Source organism: Seriola dumerili, unplaced genomic scaffold (assembly GCF_002260705.1).
Source record: "Seriola dumerili isolate Sdu_G_001 unplaced genomic scaffold, Sdu_1.0 BDQW01001323.1, whole genome shotgun sequence".
In the NCBI taxonomy this organism is placed as follows: domain Eukaryota; kingdom Metazoa; phylum Chordata; class Actinopteri; order Carangiformes; family Carangidae; genus Seriola; species Seriola dumerili.
The window spans coordinates 55,926-77,737 of NW_019175578.1; the positions used below are offsets into that span (position 1 = coordinate 55,926).

The window sequence follows — 21,812 nt, forward strand, 5'->3', positions numbered from 1 at the left end:
GTTGGCTGATTGATGACATATTCATCACATTTTCCACTCTCCCACTTTTTTTTCCCCAAACAAAACCAGGGGGGAATATTGGATGTTAAAACCCAACATTGCATATCATGCAACACACACACACACACACAAAAAAAAAAAATCACTGGACATTTGTTTAAGCTTACCTTCACCGTGATGTGTTTGCTTTAAGAGTGAAAGTTCAGAGGTTTGTCATCAGGAGGTTTTTCTCAGCCTGAGCGAGAGTGGCATGCATCTTTCGGGATCACTTATCTTAGCTGTATATGAGTGTCTGTCAGGATTACACATATTTCAGATGGTTTATGTGCCTTATGTATAAGTAACAGGCTGTACTGTAGGAACTGGGTGAGGAGAGACTGTGGTGCACAGGAGCTGATGGGATCCACAGGCCCCTGAGGCTCAACAAACCTGTCCTGCAACCTTCTCAGCCAGCCCGCTGTAGTCTTAAGAACAGATTTGTTTTTCAGACCTGTTATTTTCCTGCTTGGTTAATACTGACTTCTTGTATTACAAAGCAAAAGCAAACACAGAAGGTAACTACAGTATATCCCATGCAGGCATAGCAACACACTTAAAGCTTAGTACTCTTCCTTCACCTCATACACATTGATCGGTTGTGCTTTTTGTGACTTAGTGTAATTTGTGATTATTATTTTTGGCAAAATGTGATTACATACATGTGTCACGTTTACCCTTCTCTGTTCTGTCCGTCTCTGTGGTTTGAAGAAGAAAAGCACTAAGCTTGACATTTGTTGCTGTTGCTACATGACACACAGCAGCATTTAGCTTTTTTTCTTTTTACTGCTCTGTCTCAGCGTCTATAAGCAAATGAAATCACTGATTCATCAACTGGCTTCCAATGCCTTTAATTATGGGACTTTATGAGTCACCCTCCCACAGACTCAAGGTAACTCCAGTTGTATATTCTGCTCAATTGGATGGTTAGGAATAACACTGTCAGCTCAGCCGGCATCCACATTATATTTATACCTGATTAAAAGCTTATCAAAAAGAAACAATCATAATGCAACTGAAGAAAAGATAGACAGAAAAGATACACGAACATGCTGCTGAAATAAAGACAGTCAACAAACAGCGTGATGAGCATTGCTTCGTCCTATTTCGTCCTGCTTCCGGTTTTATGCTAGGCCAAGCTAACCTGCTGCTGGCTGTAGCTTCAGATTCAGCATACACACTTGTGGATGGTATAAATCTTGTCATTCAACACTCAGCAAGGAAGTGAATACCAGTGAATGTATTTCCCAAAATATCAAACTATTCCTAGAATCTGAACTAAATGTATTCTTAGTTACACATCATTAAAGTGATGATGATAAAGTAGTTACAGTGAGTTAATATGGATTTATGGCTAAAATCATTCTACGTTTTTGCAATAATAGAAATTAATTTAAATGTGAATTCAGACAAAATGGTGCATTAATCTTACCAAGGCCTCAGTGTTCACAGAAATACTATACATGATAAAACGTTGCAAATTTAAACACATACTGTGATGAAAAAAGCCCTTTTTAAACAGAGATCCCACGGCACTGTCGTTAAGAAGACTCCTCATTCTTCTGCTGGCTTTGCTTGTTTACATGATGCCACCGATCTGAGTGATTTCAGATGCCGGCAAATCAGAGGCGTGACATGTAACACAGCAGAATTGATGTCCCGCCACGCCTGCTCCCCCTTTCACACAGACGTCGATCCGGCTCTGTGACTACCTCTGCTGCCATCTTAAAACAATGTCCACCTATTCCGTGTTCGTACCTTTCATACAGAGCGGCAAGGCGGAATAAAGGTGCAACATTCCCGTCTTGACCAGGCTGTGTAAAAGGGGGCTAGTGATAGTGACATCTTTGGTTTCTGATCTCTATCACAGCTGTGATATGAGTGCAGTTAGTGCTAGTGAACAAAAAGGGGTTAATGACTACATGAAGGTGTCTGAACTCTGTCGGTGCTGAGCCAGGTGTCAGTCAGAGGACCTGCCAAGTGAGTCAGACTCCACTTTCGTGATGTGAAGCTAGAAATTGACACTGACACCGTCGGTTAACAAATACCGCTTGCGAACTTATCAGTTGTGCAGATCTGTTCTCCACGATCAGCATCTGTATCCTGAAAACACCGCATCAGCTGCTGTGAAGGCCTTTCGCAGCACTGGCATGATTTGGCAGCAGATAGAGACATCATGTACGGCTATAGAAAGAGTAAGATGAGAAGAGTGGAAGTGGCCTTCAGCGTGTTGCCATGTCTGTTTCACACAGGCTCACCCAGCCGAGCCATGACACTCCAGCAGATGTACAATTGCAAAACCTCCCGCTAACGGAGATTGACGTGTGACGTTATCCTGCTGGAACCTGGTCTACCTGACACTGCAAACATTCTCATCCCGCTGCCTCCTGCTGCCCTGGATCAACTTTCATATGTGGTCATAGAAATATAAATTCTCTCAGCCTATCAATTAGCAAAAAGGATTACACGGGTCTTCACTTGTGCTAACGTCACCTTGGGTCGGCAAAGTTAAAGAAAAAATCAAGGTCAATGTTGAATGGTGAGGGTCGTTGTGCTGTTTTACTGACTGTGACTCATGATAGGAATTTAACAATGAAATCAGCAGCAATAAAAACCAAGCCCACACCATATGCTCTCTCCAGAACTGAGGCTTAGGTGAAGCTGAAATGAATTCAGCTTCAGACAATGTCCCAGTTTCGTGGTATTCAGGTGTGTTTTTTTTTTTTTTCTGGCACCATGATGCACACAATGTGCAGCATGTTGAACTTGTAATTGTTTGATGGCTTTGGTATTTTACCGATGAACTATATCCATCTACTCATCAAAGACTGCCTCAAAGAAATGCCTCTGAAATATCCACTTTCATTCAAGCGTCCCAGAACATCTACAGCGTGTTTTATTTTTAAAGCGTATCCAGTGACAAAGGACACTTCAACCCCTCACTTAGATTACATGTGGACGGGTGTAAGCTCATGGATGGAGGGTAATGTGTCTTTGAGCTGCCCCCAGGCATCATTATGATCTACGTGTACATGCTTTTTAATAGGTTGAGGGGCAGACCAATCACACTTGTCAACCTGTTGCCAGGATACCGGCGGTGTGGTTGCTAAACACCGGTCCACAACTTTTACATCATGGACTATATTTCTGAAAGTTAGAATATGAAAGATTATATTACCTCACAGAAGTGCTGAAGCAGGTCCCAGGAACACCTGCTCTTTCAGTGTAAAATATCATCACCCTTCCTCCTGAGTCTGTACAATTTCCTCATTTAATGCCTGCTCTCAATAGAGGAGATGATCTCCATCTAATCCTAATAAATCATCTGCTAGAAATGATTAGTAAGGCAGAGGAAAATGTTTAGTAGCAGTGAGTCTTTTAAGCTAAGCATCATGTAATTTATCACTGTTGATAATGGCTTAGTTTCATTTTATCTCTTGTTTGCTAATAATCTAGATTTAGCGGTGATCTGAAGCGCTCATTTATTTGTGGACCCCTTGAATGCCACATTAGGGCGGTTATTTATGTAATTATGTGCTAATTAGACCTTGTTTCAGGTGACACAGCCCATGTTTCAGTTCATTTCCCCATTGTGAACGTGAAACTATACTGCACTAAGCTAACACCACACCATGAGTGAAGCTGACACACATCAAAGGACAGGTTTAATGTTGGATTAGCTGTGATTGATGGTTTGTGGTTCACTGATTGTCTGCTTCTCAGATCTGAGACTGGTCGGTGGAAGGCTTTGAAAAGTTCTCCACTCTGGTCCGTGAGGGGATTCTTCCTCCTTGGGAAGAAAAACAAAGCGATGCAGTCGTACTCGTTTGAACCGGAGCAGGTTTTACCCCTCAGTTTCATGTTTTTGTTTAGTCTGGACTCCCTCGTGGCCCGTTGGTCACCTAAATCTATGAACTGTATGCAAGGTTTTGTTTGTAGAAACACTGTCTATAGTGCTGCTGTCTGATAGCAGTGCTCCCCTTTATTAGTACACAATGTTTTATAACCCATCGAATGAACACTTTCAGCTCAGGTGCACAGATAGTGACCTTTTTTTTGTCATAGGTGAAAACTAATCAGGATTTTTTATATCTACAAATGGCTTGTGGAGCTGAAAAAAGATCAATCAATTAATCAGTTGCAAAAATGTTAATCAACACTGGTTCCAGCTCATCTTTGTCATATATGTTACTGACTGTCTGTTTTTTGGACTTATGGTTGGATGAAACAAATCATTTGAATACATCACCTACGGCACTGGGAAATTATAATGGGTGTTTCCATTATAATGATTTATAATTGGCAGGTTAATCAATAACAAAAATTGTAAGTTACAAGCTAGTGCCTAGCCTAGTCACTTCTATTGATAAACTCACAGAGCATGATCAAAGCAGGACTGTGGCTCCACAGAGCTTTTTTAACCCTCTTTTACCTCATTGTTTTATTTTGGAGTCTGAAAGCTCTGTTCTCTTGAAATTGTTTCCTGGCTGCTGTTTTCAACAAGAAAGCTCTAATAAATCAACTTTATGCAACCTGCCTAAAGACAAACGGCAGACAAAGTAACTAGCTGTTGAACATGGTGGGGCATTAAGCTAAAGAGTTAAAGATTGTTCTCTCTGGAGTTGGTGTAGAGCAGGTTGCCAGAAACACAACTCCACATAAATGCTAATGTGTCTCTGTCTCTGCTCGATATGTAAATTGGCAACGAGCTAACGGTTTATTTGCCAGGTAATTTTTTTTCAAACAACTTTGTAATAAGTTAGCACTGTGTTTAGCTTTTTCCAGTGGTCAAAAAATGAATTAATCAACTTTTTTTTTTTACTTTTTTTAAAATTTTAGATTGCCCTGTTTTTTTATTCATCAGTTCCACCATAAAAAATGATTTCTCATAATCACTTATGCAGTGTATACATGTATAAAAAAAAACAAATCTGGTTCCAATGTAAGCTAGTTCTACTGGCTGGATTATACAACTCTGGCTCACTGCCTATATGTTGCTGCAGGCAAGATTCATTTTCCCAACGTGACAACAGCCTGCTCTCAGGTGTAAAAGTCACTGTGACAAAAGACACACAAAAAAAGTTGAATCATATCGTGGGAAAGCATCAATAATTGCCTGGGAGTCTGAATATTACCACAAATAGTGATTCAGTGAAATACAGGTTTTACCAGTCACATAGAGAAAACTCATGCAAGTGTACGGCTCTTTATCTTTGGCGCCGTTATAGAAAGTGCAGGACTGGTTGTATGAGGGTGAAAATATTCCATGCTCCAGGAACTGAATTTATATCCTTCTACTACAAAGTTTAAAAAATTTTATCTCATTGTTTTACATGACCAGTGGATTCGTGATCTGGATCCCTACACTTAATGGTTCCTTGAACTTCCCCCGACATATTGTCAGTTAAAATAGAGGTTCCCCTATAGGGCTGTTATGAACAATGCCAAGTTGCTGGGCAGTTTAGTGCATAGGCTGTAAATTATCACCTCTCAGACACTGCACCGGACACTGGCAGTTTTGACTCATCTGGATTTCCCCTGCATTAGTCACCAACTGGAATATACACACAGACGCACACAAGTATGCCCACATAACCCCCTCGCAGTGTGAGAGTGATTGGCCACAGTGTGGTGTGTGTGACTGACACTGATAATACATCTCTCCATAGTGCAGCAAACGCTGAGGCTACTTCATCAGCTGCTCCACCAACTGCTCTTTGGCATCCCGTATGTAAACTCTTGACATTAATAAGGCTGTGTGAATGGGGCCTCGTAATGCCTTCAGGACAATGAACACACCAACATGAATTAAGGAGATACTGTGCTGTACAGTCACACAGGCTGGTTGCCATCTACGGTTTTCACTGCAGATATAATTGCAGATTAAAGCGAGTTTAACGTTCTCTAATCAGAGCATTGTGAGAATAATAACCACATAAGACATATGTGCACCCCTTCTGATGACAGTACCAGAGATGTCACTGACGTAGCTGCCAACTCATAAACACACACATACATGTCAAATGAAGTAATAGGGGTTCGGTGACTGATTCCCAACGCCTGGGCCTTAGAGTAATTAATGATGTAAGGGTTTCAGATGTCATTGTAAATATCAGATTTAATGACATCTTGAGGTCAGTTTGTCCTTGTTATGTTGAGAGGTGGACATGGTCAAAGCTACAGTGCGTGTAAAAGGTTTATTAGATGGAATTTGTCTTATAAATAACAATAATCACCCTCTGGGTTTTACAAGTGAGGTTTTTACTGTAGTTGTGATAACGTGGGAAGAGATGGATCTTTATTTTTCAGCTGGGAAACTTTATTTAACTGAACTAGCTGATTAACAACAACTGGTATTTACAGCAGTGACCTTGGGGAATGGTTACTTAGAGATAGACGGACAGGCGCAGTGCTGTGGTACTTGCTGCGCTGCAGTGCACAAGGTAGCAGCAGTGGTATCTTCTTCAGAAGCTCTATAGCTTTGAAAACTTGATAAGAACGGACGGATGATGGCTTCTTTTTTTGGTTTTTGTTTTTCAAGACGAATGTGTTCTTATGTAATCATATCACATATCATAAAAATGGCTTTAGTGTTGGTCGGTTGGTTGGTTGGTTGACTTTGGTCCAGACTGAAAAATCTCACCAACTATTAAATGAATTGCAAAACAGTTATATCGAGTAATTATGTCCCAGAAACACGCTGAGGTGTTTTTCAGTCGTCCAGTACTTCTGTTCATCCGAGTAGACCTACCTGCAAAGACACCATTACCTCCATTCCTTACATCAGCTGAGCTAAAGTATGCTAACAGTAAGCTGAGATAATGACAATGATAATGAGCTATGCTGACTCTAAGCTGAGATAATGATCATGCTGAACATTATACCTGCTAAACATTAGCATTGTAACATTGACATTGTGAGGAAGTTAGCTCCTTGGTGTTAAAACAGCTATAACTTGAATTTTTAATAAAGAGGCATCTCATCTAATCTCATCTCATCCCTCTGCTTTAATTTATAGTGAGTTCCTGCTCATTGTTTAGCCGTCTGAACCACAACTATACTATTTCGGTTCACTCTCACCGTTCTCGCAGTGTTGTTTTCAACCACAGCAGTTAGCTAAAAAAGCTCTGAACACCCACTGTACGCTACCTGCTCAGATCCAAACAGCAGATAGACACAGTTGGTGACGCTGTGGTGAACATAGTGGAACATTTAGCAGCTAAAGAGACAGCTATTTCCCCCCAGGAGACCAAACACAGAGTTAGAAGAGAGTGATTATTGGACTTACATTCATGAGGTGGCTAGAAACTGGACTCCACATGCTCAGTAACTGCTGGATGTGTGAATCAGCAACTGTTTGCTAACAAGTTTGTTATATAAACCTAAAAGGTGATGATATGAATGTTGTGTTCACATCTTGTTTCTGCTGATCAGATGTGACCAAAAAAATCTGTTACAATCAGTTGCAGGTTTAATGTTTAGACATCCGGTCCAAGTTCTACTGTGCATGAGTAGAGCCTCACAGGGCTGTAAGCCTGGCTTCATCTTGTTCGGTACATTAACATATCAATATAAAATCAATATGAATTTGCACAGATTCACCTCAAAGTTGAGAAATTGTATTTACCTTATTATCTTCAAAAATATCAAGTAAATCTGTGTCTGATAACAAGCTTGTTTATTATGTAATTAGCTTAGTGTGACATTTTTAGTTTGACAGCAAATAATTGCATTTCTGTACAGGGTATCTTTAAAAAATAACAACTGTGTGACCACAGCATCACGTCACCAGGTTGGCACACATACTGTCCCACATAGGTGCACAGCAGGCAGAGAGAGAGAGAGAGAGAGAGAGAGAGAGAGAGAGAGAGAGGCTGCATGTCTTTATTAAAAGTACAAGAGAGCAGCTTAGAGGTTTGTGTTCCCTGGATACACCACATCTATTTATTATCATTCCCCCCGCTGTGACCCTACCTTTTATTTTAGCATGCTGATTCATCTGCCATTCATCTCTGAAAACCGCACAAGACCTCTAGGTTTACAGTGTCATACTACTTGGGGGAGAGGGAAAGTCTGATATTGAATTGGACGTATGTGAAAGGATGCGCGCTTAAACAGGAGTTTATGTAGGCTACTGTAAAAGATTTTCAAACCACAATATTTTTATCCGGTCTCTGTCTGAGTCCCTTTAGGCCAAGGATATAGAGGATATAGGAGGGTCACTTTCTTCCTGTTTTTCAGTTAATGGAAACGTTTTCATCCGTTACCAACCACTATTATCTGACTAGACTTCTGACATCTCGTCCTAAGAGTGTGTTTCACTTCCTCAAAATCGAATATTCGGGTGATTTTTGTCCCTGACTGAATCTTTGTGCTTTTGCTGAATCGGCACAGAATCAACAACAACCTCCTCCACGCAGAATGTATTTATAACAATATTCAGCATTCTTGAAGCCTCTTGGGCCTTAATGAGAAGAGTGACGCAACGCACATGCCCTCATACCCACAAAACCACCTGGGAATCTGGGTGGAAATATCAGAAGTGGCGAGAGAAACACATGCAGTAGGGTTAGGGTGAGCTTTTCAGGACAGTGGCTAGCTGTGTGTGTGTGTGTGTGTGTGTGTGTGTGTGTGTGTGTGTGTGTGTGTGTGGGTGGGGATGGGGGTGCAGGGTCAAATGTAGTTGCTTGATATCTATATCCTAGCAACTGCGAGTGAGTGATATCTTGTACAACTGTAGCTGGGGATTGGTCAGAGAGCTGGCGCAAGCCCCGCCTATTTGTAGGGTAGCCTAAGAAAAAATACCTAAATTCAAAACATCTCTCAAACTTTCTCCACTCTGCACTGTATCCTCCGGCACTTTAATCCAGGCCTGTTTGTTTATTTATTTATATTTATTATTTTGTTTTTTGTTTTTGTTTTTTTTAATTAATTGTATTTATTTGTGTAGCTCATGTACAGTCACTGATACATGTGCCTTTACAACAAGCTGAGCATTTTGAAGATTTCAGCAAAGTGAAGTTTGGCATGACACCATGAATTCACCTTACACAGCTGTGCAGTATTACCCAGAGTTTCCCTTTCATCGGTAAGTACATACATATTGTTTAAACTGATGACTTCCACTGTTAGTTTTATTGAATATTAAAAATGTATCTGAGGCCTTGTGATTTTCCAACATTTTTTTTAATGATATTAAATCCTGAAGCAGCTCAACTAACATATATAACATGGATTTGACACGTGGTTCACATATGAGGATTGTGTATTTAGGTATAATCTTTTACATTTACTGTTAGCTTTTACAAATGGAGCCTTTAACACAGGAAATTCAATATGTTTAAAGACTTTATTGAAGTGGCTGGGAATCTCCCTGCTGCTTGCTTGACCTGCTCTGCCGTTCAGCCTGATACTGTCTGGAGGTCCAAAGTGACCTGAGAACAGTTGTGTTGCCTGGATCCTCAGCTGCTGCTCTGTCCTGATATATTTATAAGTGTGGCATGCTTATGGCAACAATGCATGTGTAAAGGGCCATCAGAGCTGAGGTGGCAGACAGATTAGATGACATCCGAGGGTCTTCTTCTGATCCTGACTTTTGGTAATTTCAATGGAAACACATGCATTTAATCAGATGTCAGACGTTTTGCAGATGCTTTTAATCCAGGATGAAAGATGACACTAACTAAACCATTTAATGATGCATTTAAGATGTAGATCGGATGTATCTTGTAGATCTTGGACCATAAATGTCCTCTCCCTGTCCTCTATCTATCATCAGTGTTAAATTAACGCTATACACTGTGATAAATGTTGAACTCACACTTTTGCATCCACTTTATCATCACTGCATGTCTTATCATTAACCATTATTGAGGTCAGTAGTGATCAGACACCTGCAATGCTGACGTCCATACTTTCTCATTCTCTCTCAAATGATGGTTACTGTAATGAATATGATAAAAAATATATATTGTACATTATTTTGTCCTGATATTTAGAAGGTTAACTTATATTTGTATTGTAGTGCATTGATTGCTTGCTGGTTAATTGTAATAATAACAATAATAATAATAATCTTTATTTATAGAGCACGTTTCAAAATCTACATTGCAAGTGTTTGACAAAGGTAGCAATAAAATAAAATCAATAGGTTTCAAAGGAAAGAAAAACAGACTAAACAATCAAAACAATTGTATAATAACTATTACAGTGTAATTTTAAGAGAAATTAAAAATGTCAAGGGAAAGTAAAGCCCAGAAATCTATAAAAATAAGCTTTAAGAAGAGACTTAAAGGAGGTCACAGATTCAACTGACCTGATTTCCTCAGGCAGATCGTTCCAGAGCCTCGAGGCCCTGACTGCAAATACTCTGTCCCCTTTAGTTTTCAGCCAGGCCTCTGGAACAGACAAAATACATTTGCCTGAGGATCCCAAGGTGTGTACCGGTGTGTACGAGACTAAGAGGTCAGAGACCAGGGAAAGAGGCCATGGATTGCTTTAAAAGTAATCAATAAAATCTACAAAAAATATTCTAAAACATACTGGGAGTCAGTGTAAAGAGGCTAAAACAGGAGTGGTGTGATCATGTCTCTTGGTTCTGGTTTAAGAGAGTTCTGTGCAGTCTGGAGACAATCAATAGATTTTTGGGTTGTAATGCTGTAACAAAATAGTTTGCTGTCTGTCCATCTGGTGTCCTTGGTCAGGAATAGTGTGTTTATGTTTCCCGGGTTAATGCACAATAAAACATAGGCACTGTACAATTAGTTTTTCTGTGTGTACCTTAGGACATTTAAGTGTAATTTAGTTTTTGTGTGCAGAGTTATTATATACTGTGGTCTTTTGTGCATTTTTAACTGAATGCCACCGTGTTCTTGTAGTTGTGTTTGAGTGGTGTGTGTTTTAAAGTCATTAGCGTGCTTCTAGTTTTGTGCTTTAATCAAACAGATAATTCGGCCTCTGTGGCTTACAATAATGACTTCATTGGAACTTGATAATACAGGTTTAAATCCTTATTATGTGATGCTTTCCAATAAAACCTGGTACCAGTTGTGCTTTAATCTATTTTGGAGCAAGGAAAGTTTTGGTAGCATTCATTTTCTGTGCTGTTGCTCTTTTTATTTTATTCAGCTGTAAAGTATCAAGGTATATTTTTTTAGTTCGCTAATTCTCTCCTTTTCTCTTGTTTTCTTTGAATTCCACACCTTAAAGGAATTTGTGTCCTTTTGCCCCAGAGGATTTGAGTTCAGACTGTTTCACTTCTATAAAAGAAAGGGGATAAGAGGAGGAGAAACTCTGGTGCTTTCTATTGTTTTGGAGTCATGTCCTTCTTCCAGCCGGGGCTGACAGATGTGGGGGAGAAGGTCTAAGGCCTTTGAACAAGTGATTAATAAAGACACTGGAGAAGGGCCCCGATCGGCTGGGCTGTTTGTTTTGATTGCATTTTCATCGGTCGGTGTGCCCAACCTGCCAAGAGACAATGGCCATCCCTGTTTAGTGCTGACCTCTGCCCCAGTCTCGTCTGGAGGCGCTGCAGTGTCTTTAAGTGGATGCTGAACAGCCTTCGCCTCAGGCTAACTGAAAAACCCTCTGAGTAACCAGACACCCAAAAAGCAGACAAACAACAGCCAGAGCGAGGATAAACTCATCTATCTGAATGGCATTAAATTTACGAAATGCTTTTAATTTATGTTTAGGTCAGATTTTCCACTTTTGCACATTTCCATCTTGTTTCTCAGCTACTGAAGTCTCAAAATGTAGACTGAGGTGAAAGCGGACATATTTGTCTTATTGTGAAACTGCCTCGATCTTGGATTCATGACAAGGCCTTTTTGGATGCTGTCCAGGATGTTTTTAATAAAATCAATTTGAAGAGCTTGCAGGACAATGCAAATGTTTGCAGTGTGCAGGATATCAGTAGGTGTAGGCAACTGAAATGTATTCATAGGCTTAGACTGCTGTACATGTCGAACCTGGTGTACAACTTTTGTAATTATTCTGGCAGCAGACAATGCTACAAATTCAAAAGTCTTTTAGACAAATTAATGCAATACCAGTTGAACAAGTTCTGCCTATTAGTTTGTTTTAGAAGAAAACTAAAAGCCCAAATCAAATGGAGTTTAACTAGGCTAAGGCAAAGCTAGAAGAACCACACCTATAAATCCTTCCTTCTCCATGAACAGAGATGACACCATACCTGTTCTACCTGCACTCTACCTATTTTATTGTTGTTTTACTTCACCCACCTTGTTTTGTTGTTTTTCAAGTGACTGCCATCCATTAATACAAACGTATGATGATCTTATCATCTCCTAAACTCCAGGAAGCTCATTTTGATTCATACTGTAGATGTGTTTCTACTGCAATTGTCCCTGTCCTCTCTTGAATGCAAACAGTAAAATTAAAATAATCTGAAAAGATCTTATAAACAGCAATCTCTTAAATATATACAAATAATAATAATAAATAAATAAAAATAGACTATACATACTTAGTAGTTTTGGCCTGCAACAGTGTCTAAATAATAACTGTAATGAAAGATATTATTATATAATATAAACAGATTGTATGTGTTTGAAAGATTTGGTGGATAATGCTGCAACATTTAATCAATCATGTTCTTTTTTTTGTTGTTGAGATTTTACAAGTATAACAATATACCACGAGACATTGGTTGCCATGGCAATTAACAAAAGCCTAGAAGGAGCAACGGAACAAAATCAGACATGTTGGCCACAGTCTCCACAACAAAGGTAATATGTTAAGATCTCTGGATTATTAGAAGTTTAAATAAACTACAGAAGGCACACCTTATTATGCAGGAGAGGTGTCAAGTCATTTTTTTTTTAGCTAACCCATTTAAAGGGTACGGAGCTAAAAAGCAATAGTTTTGGTAGTTAGCATTGTAATGAAATTAGCCGAGCTCTGGCTGAACAGACCAAAATTAGCTAACTAGCTCGGTAATCCACTGCCGGTGAAAATGTAAACGCATCTATATATATATATATATGTTTTAATAATGGTTCAAAAATGAGTTAGTTATCTACTACACTTACTTCCACTGAAGCAGATAATTTTGTGTATAATGTTTACCGTCTTAACTAGCGCCTCTTTGCTCTTTTCTTTCGTCAACTGTTGTTAGAAACGTTAGCCAACATATTATTTCCTATGGTGACGTATCTCTGATTAACGGAAATAGTTTTATATGCTCAAACGTTTGTGCTCATGGGTTTATTTGAGTATTTAGTCTGTCAAAATACTGTGTAGTTTACTACTCTCAGTATCGCAAACATGCTTGACATATTTGACCGACAAGTTACAAATGATGTAGCTAAAGATAATGTACATGTCTAGTTTTCCAGGCCAAGAGAGGGAATATTCGTTATTCCAAGAAGCTGTAAATTGCTCCCCTTGTGCAGTCACTGCTTTAGCAAGGTGCTAATATTACAAAAGCTTCTAAATTACATTTTAATTTGACCCAGGTTGAAAGATCTGTAGGCCAAATCTCCAACATCCCCCTTTTTGCACCTTAGGCATTGCAAACTCAACTCATCTATATTCTAAACTCAGCACTCGCTCTGTGTAACTCCTGCATAAGTTAAATTATTCACTTCATTAGATATGCCTGTGTTTGTAAGTCAGGTATTAATATCATTCATCACACAGTGTTGGGGAATTCCAAAACCTAAAATAGTGCCAGCTTCAGATTATGGACCCCCCAACTCCTCCCCCCCTCCCTCCGAACCACGTCCAGCTGTACACATACCAGAAGTTGCAGCAGTGCTATCATATAGACTGTGGGGGGAATTCCGCCTGTCTCAGACTGCAGCGTGCGCCACTTCAGCAGGAACAATGGCACGCTGAGCCCTGAAGCAGGTGTAATGTTTCAGGGGAGCAGGTCAAAGTGCCTCTGTCTGAATGGTGCATAATCACCATTATGTGTAGTACAAATATTCAGTATTATGCAGGGTGACTTCTTCACAATGGAACTGCTCTTCATGAATGGCTGCCAGCAGGACTCCTCCTCCTCCTCTTTTCCTCTGCTGGCTGGGTGGCCAAAATCTCAGCCCTGCACATCAACTTTTATCTTGAATGTTTGCTGACACTGCCATTTTTAATACTCTCATTTAAAACAGTTGTGCCTTTTTAAAAAGAAAAAAAGAAGCCAAATTAAAGTATTGCTTGTTTGGAATACGAGCAGTAAAATGAATGTAAAATGACCAAGGTTAACTCTGTCGCCTTGCAGACTCAGGGACCCTCCATCCCGCTTGTCCTGGAGAGAGAGCTCGTTCCTCACCACCATGTCTCAGAACCAGTCAGCTCAGACAACTGACTTCTTAAGCCAAGATGTATTCAACCAACTGTTTGACATGCTGGACCAGTAAGTGAATAGCACACAAAAACAAACATTATGCTGTAAATGCAAAAACACATGCAGACTTTATTGTGCGTCAGTGTTATCATCTCTGTTGTGTTTCAGATCTGCCATTCATACAGTCCAGCCCATTGAGCTGAACTTCACAGACAGTCCAACAGATGGGTCTGCAGGAAACACCATTCAGATCAGTATGGACTGCATCACCATGCATGAGCCAGATGAGACACTTTCTGTAAGTACGTTGGTTTTCTGGCGAAGCAAAACTCCTGTGTCGTATTTTATTGTTTTTCACTAGTAGTTTCTACTGCCTCAGACCCACCACAACCGGAGATACAAAATATGTAAAATTAACAGTATTCAAAATGACTGACAGTTCTCCCTGCAGTGTCTTATACAACCAGTAAGCATTACTGCGACTTTAAGGTTCATTTCTCTGAGCACTGTCTGTTTTGTTTATGGAATAATAAGGTTTCAGCAATGCCTTGACTCAGCAATGAGTCAGTACCCTCACAGAAACAATATGGATGTTTTACCATTATTTCGATTTTTCTTAAAGCTGTTTTTATGCCTTGTGAGACAAAACAATGTACTTTCTTCACCAGTTAATTTCGAAACACACAAATGATGCCATAAAGTGCTTTAATGATTAACCAAAAACAACATGGTGTCAACACAACATATAGCAGCTTGATATTTTACATGACATAGATTGTGCACTTAACTGTGGCTTATTAATAAATATACCATCTGAGATTACTTTCATTCTGAGTTGATGGGACTTCCGATTGGAAATTCCATAAGTTGAACAATTAAAAATGTGCAAATTACTTTCTATTTCACAAGTGGAATTTCCCCTGTGACAGTTGTGAAAATGCGGTGCAGAGCAGTTCAACAGCCAGTGAATAAGGCCAGTCTGTCTGTCTTTGTCTGAGATGTTGTCTGTTAGGTGATGATATTATCTCATTTAGCCTGAATTGTGCTGGACCTGGGTGGCCCCTCTGAGACAGGGAGCTCTTAGAGTCTGTTGAGGGTAGAATGTGCATTTAGACAGTCACGTGCTTGGTGACGTGTTTTAAGTGGTGAAATTTGAGTTTACTGTGTTTTTTTTTTTACTTTTTGTAACCAAACAGAGTCGAAGCATGGGTTGTGAGCTTGCTTCCTGTCACAACACAGAACAGACATTCAATTGTGCAATAAAATAACGCACTGTGAAAAATACATTGTGGTATTAGATGTTTATAAAAGTGGACTGTGTGAACCCTTCTGTTTGACCTGTAGTGAGGATCATATCTTTGTCAGTTCTGCTACCGAGAGATGATGTGCATGCTCCCCTCCCAGTGAAGGAATGCTGTTGTCCAGCCAGCATGGAAAAAATAGCAAATAAAAAATTTTGTTCGAGGAGCTGAGTAATGTTACCCTGCGCATCCCCCAAGGGGGCCTGTGCTCTCTTGAACTGGTGATTAATGACCCCACCCACACCGCCCACTTTCCTCTTCACCAAAGAGGGGCGTGGTGCGGTGATTGGCACGCCAGCAACTCAGGCAGCAAACCGTGTGGGGGCTGAGAGCTTGCTGCCATGGCATCTTGCCAATCACCAAGCCCCGGTCATTATTACCAAGTCAAGTGTCTGTTTTGATGAAAAGCCGTGGTGGGCACCCCCACCCCCACCCCCCACCCCACCCCCCTCCACCCATGTGGAGGTGTGCCTCTTTCGTGAGTCATTAGAATGCAGCTCACTGTTTAGTGCCCTGGGGGACTTATTTGTATTGTGAAGGGTTTATGTTTAATCTGAAATTCCTTTTTCTTCTGGATTTTTTCCTGTAGCTGCAGGGCAACAATTTAACGCAGCACCTGCTTCTCTTGCAGAGGTCCCAGCTCTCATCTATCAGTATGTGTCTTCTCTATGTAAAGGTGAGGGGTGGCAATTGGGGGGGGGGGGCAAGCAGGGGGTAGAATAACATGAAGGAATGTAGCAGATATAGTGGCAGGAGAAACGCTATATCCTACCCCAAACAGCTGATTTTACACCCAGATAAAGCTCTGATCAGCTGTGCATGGAAGACGCAGTGTTGAGCAGAGGGACAGAGGTTAAACAACTTTACAGCAGAGTAGCTCAATCGACACATGGCTTCTCTGAGATCTAATTACATGTTTGTGTTTGGATTCTTACTTTTTTCACCGCTCCTCTTTTTGTCTTATGTGTGACGGCTGTTACCTCCTGGTTCAGTGTCTGAGCAGCTGAGCGGTTTCTCCACTGTTTCATTAGTTTAAATCTAATCTTAATGCTGTCACCCAAAAAGAATCTGTCAAATGTGGTGCAATCATTTCTGTTGTCATGACAGTCGGATGTTTCTTCTTTGTCAATTTCAAAACAGCTTTGAGTCAATACACCCACCTCAGCTGTAAACTGTTAACACTAAGTTCATTTTGCCTTTTCTTGGTCTGAATACACAGACAGTTGAGACAGTTTTACCTTCTAAACAACAATACTAGTTTTAGATTTTTTTTTTAAAGTTCAGTAATACGAAGCACAACTTTAAGCTTAACTTGGATTGTTCAAAGGCTCAATCGGGCTCTCACTGTATTTAATCCATTAAATACCCAACCATCATAAGCTCTTCTTTTATTTTTGAGTGCTCCACCAGTTTGCCTCCAGCACATTAAGAAGTGTTTTTAAAGCATAGTAGCAAGGAAAGAGCACTTTTCATGGTCCAATAACTGTTGAGTCAGTGAGTCAGTATGAGACCTGGTCTGACTGAGAATGTGGGGATGCTAGAGCCTGTAATACCCTGATTTCTTGTATTTGTATTTTTTTTCTTAACATCTTCCTAGACGCGGCTTAACTCTACTTTTACTCCACAGTATGATGTCATGCTAGGTGGAGCGGAAAAACTCGGAAAAAAAGGTCACACCCCTTGACAGAGAACACATGAATAAATCCTAACATATTAAACCTTTCAACAACTTTTGTAAAACACAACTTTTTTAAATATTTGATTTTAATCCAGAATTTTCCAACATTTATCAGGAAAGTGACAAGTGACCCCCTCTGATAAAAATCAAGTGTTTGTTATCATGTCCATATGGTGTTTTTATATAATACAAATCAAATCATGAGCAAAATAATCCGTCATTGCCAGTATTTCTGCCTCGGAACTGCAGTGAATCAGTGTCTCATAAAAACAGATTCAGACAGCCAGGGTTTCATTAGCATTAGCGTTAGCATTAGCATTAGCACAACCACTAACACTGTGTCAGCCACTGCCGGTTACAAGCTGACAAACAACATAAACAAAAGATGCTAACTATGCTAACCGTTCTGATACGTCTGGGTCTGACTAAGGCTCAAACAAGCGGCTGATGTTTCCTCCACTAACCATCTTGATTTGAACTGGTCTTTCACCAGTCAACCCAGTGCAAGCAGCAGTGGTGGGCGGGCACGAGATCTATTCCAGAATTTCTCAATGAGGAAGTAAGCGTAGATGTGCCTCAAGTTACCAGAGCGTTTTTTTTAACTCTTCACATGTTAAACAAAATATTAATCATAGCAGAGTGTTTTTAAATAGTTTAAAACATGTCGGAGGGAACTTTTAAGATGGACTAGAGTGGATTCACTTGAAACAAAATATTAGACAGACATTAGTTTTGTTGTAAAATAGTACGTTTATTTTAAAAGCACAGGTGTTAAGTTTTAGCTGTGAAGTGAGCAGCATGACAGAACATCATTTAAACAGTAATGTCAGAGGTAGATTGTTTTTTTTTTTCAATTTCAACAATTATGTTCAAATTTAAAAACAATACTTCATGATGGGACGTGCTTTAGTTAGAATATTTATTTTGACCATAGTGATTAGGCAAATTAGACAGATAACACATTAAAAAGAGAAAACTTGTACAATGAGACAGTTCTTTGAAATGTACTGTAGCGTGCTGTTGGAAAGCAGATGTACAGAGTGACTGAAACCACCAGAAAGGCAAGACACCTGTTTCCAAAGCAGTGGTGATCTTGATTTATCTTTTCTTTTTTTTTTTTTTTACTAAAGTATGTAAATATAGTAAACCAAAGACAAACTTCCCATCCTTGATACCAGCTACAACCAGTGTTTTCCTGCAGTCTGATTAATACTGTACTTGCACTGGGCTTGTGTTTGACCTGTCAACAGTGTTGGATACTTCAACCTCTACGCTGATAGTTCTTTGGTCATTGGAAAGTACTACTGTTGGACTTTTTGAAAGCAGAACTTATGACGCGACAACCAGAACTACAACCATGTTTCTGCAGTTGAAATACGGGTTAAGTTCCTCATTTCCTGGAAAGCTACTAGTCATTGAACAAATAAATGGATGTCACCAGTGCTTGTATGAAAACAGGAGTACTGATGTATGAACATTGTTATCAAATCGATACTCACTCCGTTGTGTTCGAGGATGCCGTTGTATTTGACAGCTCCTCCGTGGATATAGTGATGAGGTTGTATCACAGTTTATTCCAACAATACTGTGGAACAGAATTTATGTATCTTGCTGTCTGAGGCTACATATGCAAATATTTTCTGTCCATCTGTGCAGTTGTATATACGTGGTACAATCCCCCCTTTTATCTAAAAACATCTGCTGGATTATGATTGCAGGCAAAAATGAAAGTCTAGTGGATTGTTGTATATTGTAATTGTTATATATTTAAAATTAACATACAGAATTGTAACTGGAGCCATTTAGTTAGTGATAGGGCCTGACCTACCCTATACTAAAATTAGTTGCTGATAAGTCTCTCAGTTACTCTTGTACACCTGCAATTAGTTTTATCTTTCCCCATTAAAATGATTCTATCTCTGTAGTTGTTGTCCAGTGGGTAGTTAAGATTTACCAAAAGCTACCTAGGTTTGTTTCTTTTAAACAGGAGTATTTCAGGATTTGGTGGCAGTTGATTGTGGGGGTTTTAGGATTTGCCACCCAAGTGATGCTCTCTGTCTCTCTCCATTGACTGCTTGCGTCTGTCAGTGTGGACGGGAGCTCACACTGTTTTCAGGGCAGGTGTCTGTGCCTTCCCAGCCGCTGCAGCCTGACACTTGATACTAAACTAATCTAGCTGACTTAAGGAACAGACTCTTTAAAGGGAAAAACTTCAGTAAAGCCTCTTTTGTCTGAGCCCCTGGATCTGCAGTTCTTTAACTGCTACCTGGTCCGACTCTCTCTTCTTAGTTTCTCAGCACTGTCGAGGTGATGCAGTTAATAGAGATGTGCCTACACTCTCTGAGTATATGGGTTAGGATGGCTAAACAGTATTTTACCAGGGAATTGTTTTTTCTTTTATTCTAATCCACACCCTTAAGCCTATGAATAAGTTTTGTTCCATAAACAATTGTCTTGTTAGGATTGGTTTCAATATTGGTTTGTTATTGTCTTTTCTTTTTAATTGTGTAAGAGAAGCAGGTGATTTAAAAAGTTTAGGGTAGGTGCTGATTAACAGGCCCACTGCAGTTGATTGCAGCCTGAATTTCAGTTGCATTACGCTTAGTTGTCAGTTTATTAGGTGCATCAGGCTTAAAGTAATCAAGTCTAATACAGCAATAAATCCTACTCTCACAAGGGTTGTGATGTTCAGTGTGTGTTGAAACTGTTATAGAAAGGTGTTTCAACTTCATGGTCATTTTGCAGGCTGCAGTTTGTTGTGCTGTTGAACTGTTTTTGCGTTGTACATACAGGTGTGTCTATTATTTTGTACATCCCATTTATATCAATGAGGGCAGGCTAAATAACAGAAACACCTCTCTGTATTAAACAGCATGACAAACTACAGCCTCCAAAGGGATCATACAGTTGAACATTTTATCATCATCAAAGGACCGTTGTATAGACTGCATTAGTTTTAGCTAGGTGTTCCTAATAAACTGACAAGTGAGTGTGTGTAGCCAATGTACTATTGCATGTCTCTCCTACCGTCTTTGATTACAGCTACTGTTCTATATTTTACTACAGCCTCGCCCCAACACTGAGTACTCTAACTTCTTTTCAGATGCCAATGTTGTTTTAACATAATTAGAAGTTTGTCTAGCTAAACTAATTATCACCCTCAAAAGCTTTGGCAAGGCCTTCACTGAAGCCGGGGTACGTTGGGGGGGGGGGGCATTGGATTGGGCTCTTTAAAGTGTTGATTTGCCTTTTGTAACAGGTTGACCTGTAGGCCCATGACCTCGGGGCCTGAGCAGGGTGTGGCTGGTGATTGGAGACACTGCCTTCGGTTCATAGTTGTGCTTAAGTTTTCAGACAGCTTTCAAATCATTCTGACCACAGGGCAGGAGTTTAAGCCCTGTGGCTCTGCAGTAATAGAAATGACTTGCACCCTGCTGACCAGTGACCTCCCTTGTCGTCAAGCATTGCAGCTAGGACTATCCGCTAATGTTTACATCTGCAGCATTACTCCACTCCATATGCCTCTTAGATGATTAAAGAAAATCAGATCTACTTTCAGTTTCAAATGATTAATGTGCAAACCCACAGATTTTTTGAAAACTTATTTACCAAATAGTTCTTTGAGGTCTATTAGACTTAATAGCACAAACCATTTAAAGTTTTGGTTCAAAAACATGTCGGTAAAACATGTACTGGCAAAAAGTAAAAGTTGTAAATCAGAGCTTTTCTACACACAATCCACTGGACCTACATGTAGACATTTTGGCTTCCCATCTAAAATTAAAAAAAAAAACAGCATAAATAAATGAAGCCAAATTACTCTTTAATTTATCAGGGCAGTTTTATTGAAGCTGTTGCATATGCAAAGAGAAGAGCCGGTGGTCAATGCTAGCACCATTACAGTATCTCAGACACAATGCATGTTTCCAAAACAGATCTACAGCAGTCATCTCTGATAGGTACAAGCAATCTACAGGAGTCACATTGTGTTTCTGGAGGGCTCTGCATTAAGATTAGTTAACAGATGCAGAGGGGAGCCATTCTTATGCTAACTAGCTACTGCAGGTATAGCTGACACTCTCCCAACCCCGTACTACAGTTCTCACTCTGTGCCTCGCTGGTCTAAGGATTTTTCTCTGTATTCATCTATTATATTTTGTTGATTGTTCTTATTAATTGATCGAATGTGTCCATTTGGAGAATTATTGGTTATTATTCTCCAATGTGGATGCATTAAATGCCTTGAATGGCTTGATTTAAATTACATCTTGCAGCTAGAAAGAATGTAAGATCAATAGTTATATTTTTTATTTCGGTGAAAAAAATCTAAAATTAAATTAATCTGTGTTTTCTGCTACCTTACAGAGATTGTCATATTTTGCTCTGTAAGGAAACATGACGAAAATGTAAAAAAAACTATTTAAAAAAACCTAAAATGCAAGTATCTGATGAAAGCGTTTAAAAATTTTTGTTGAGGTCGATATTAAGC

At 39.7% G+C, this 21,812-nt stretch overlaps 1 protein-coding gene across 1 annotated transcript in view; it reads left to right on the forward strand.

Moving 5' to 3' along the window:
* The first annotated feature begins 8,932 nt into the window (after positions 1 to 8,932).
* tp63 (tumor protein p63) overlaps positions 8,933 to 21,812 on the forward strand; it is a 34,020-nt gene continuing 21,140 nt past the window's right edge. The window contains exons 1-3 of the mRNA XM_022767954.1: positions 8,933 to 9,124; positions 14,279 to 14,413; positions 14,513 to 14,642. Coding sequence (XP_022623675.1) covers positions 9,072 to 9,124; positions 14,279 to 14,413; positions 14,513 to 14,642 — 318 coding nt within the window. The 5' untranslated portion in view covers positions 8,933 to 9,071. The remainder of the gene's footprint in view (positions 9,125 to 14,278; positions 14,414 to 14,512; positions 14,643 to 21,812) is intronic.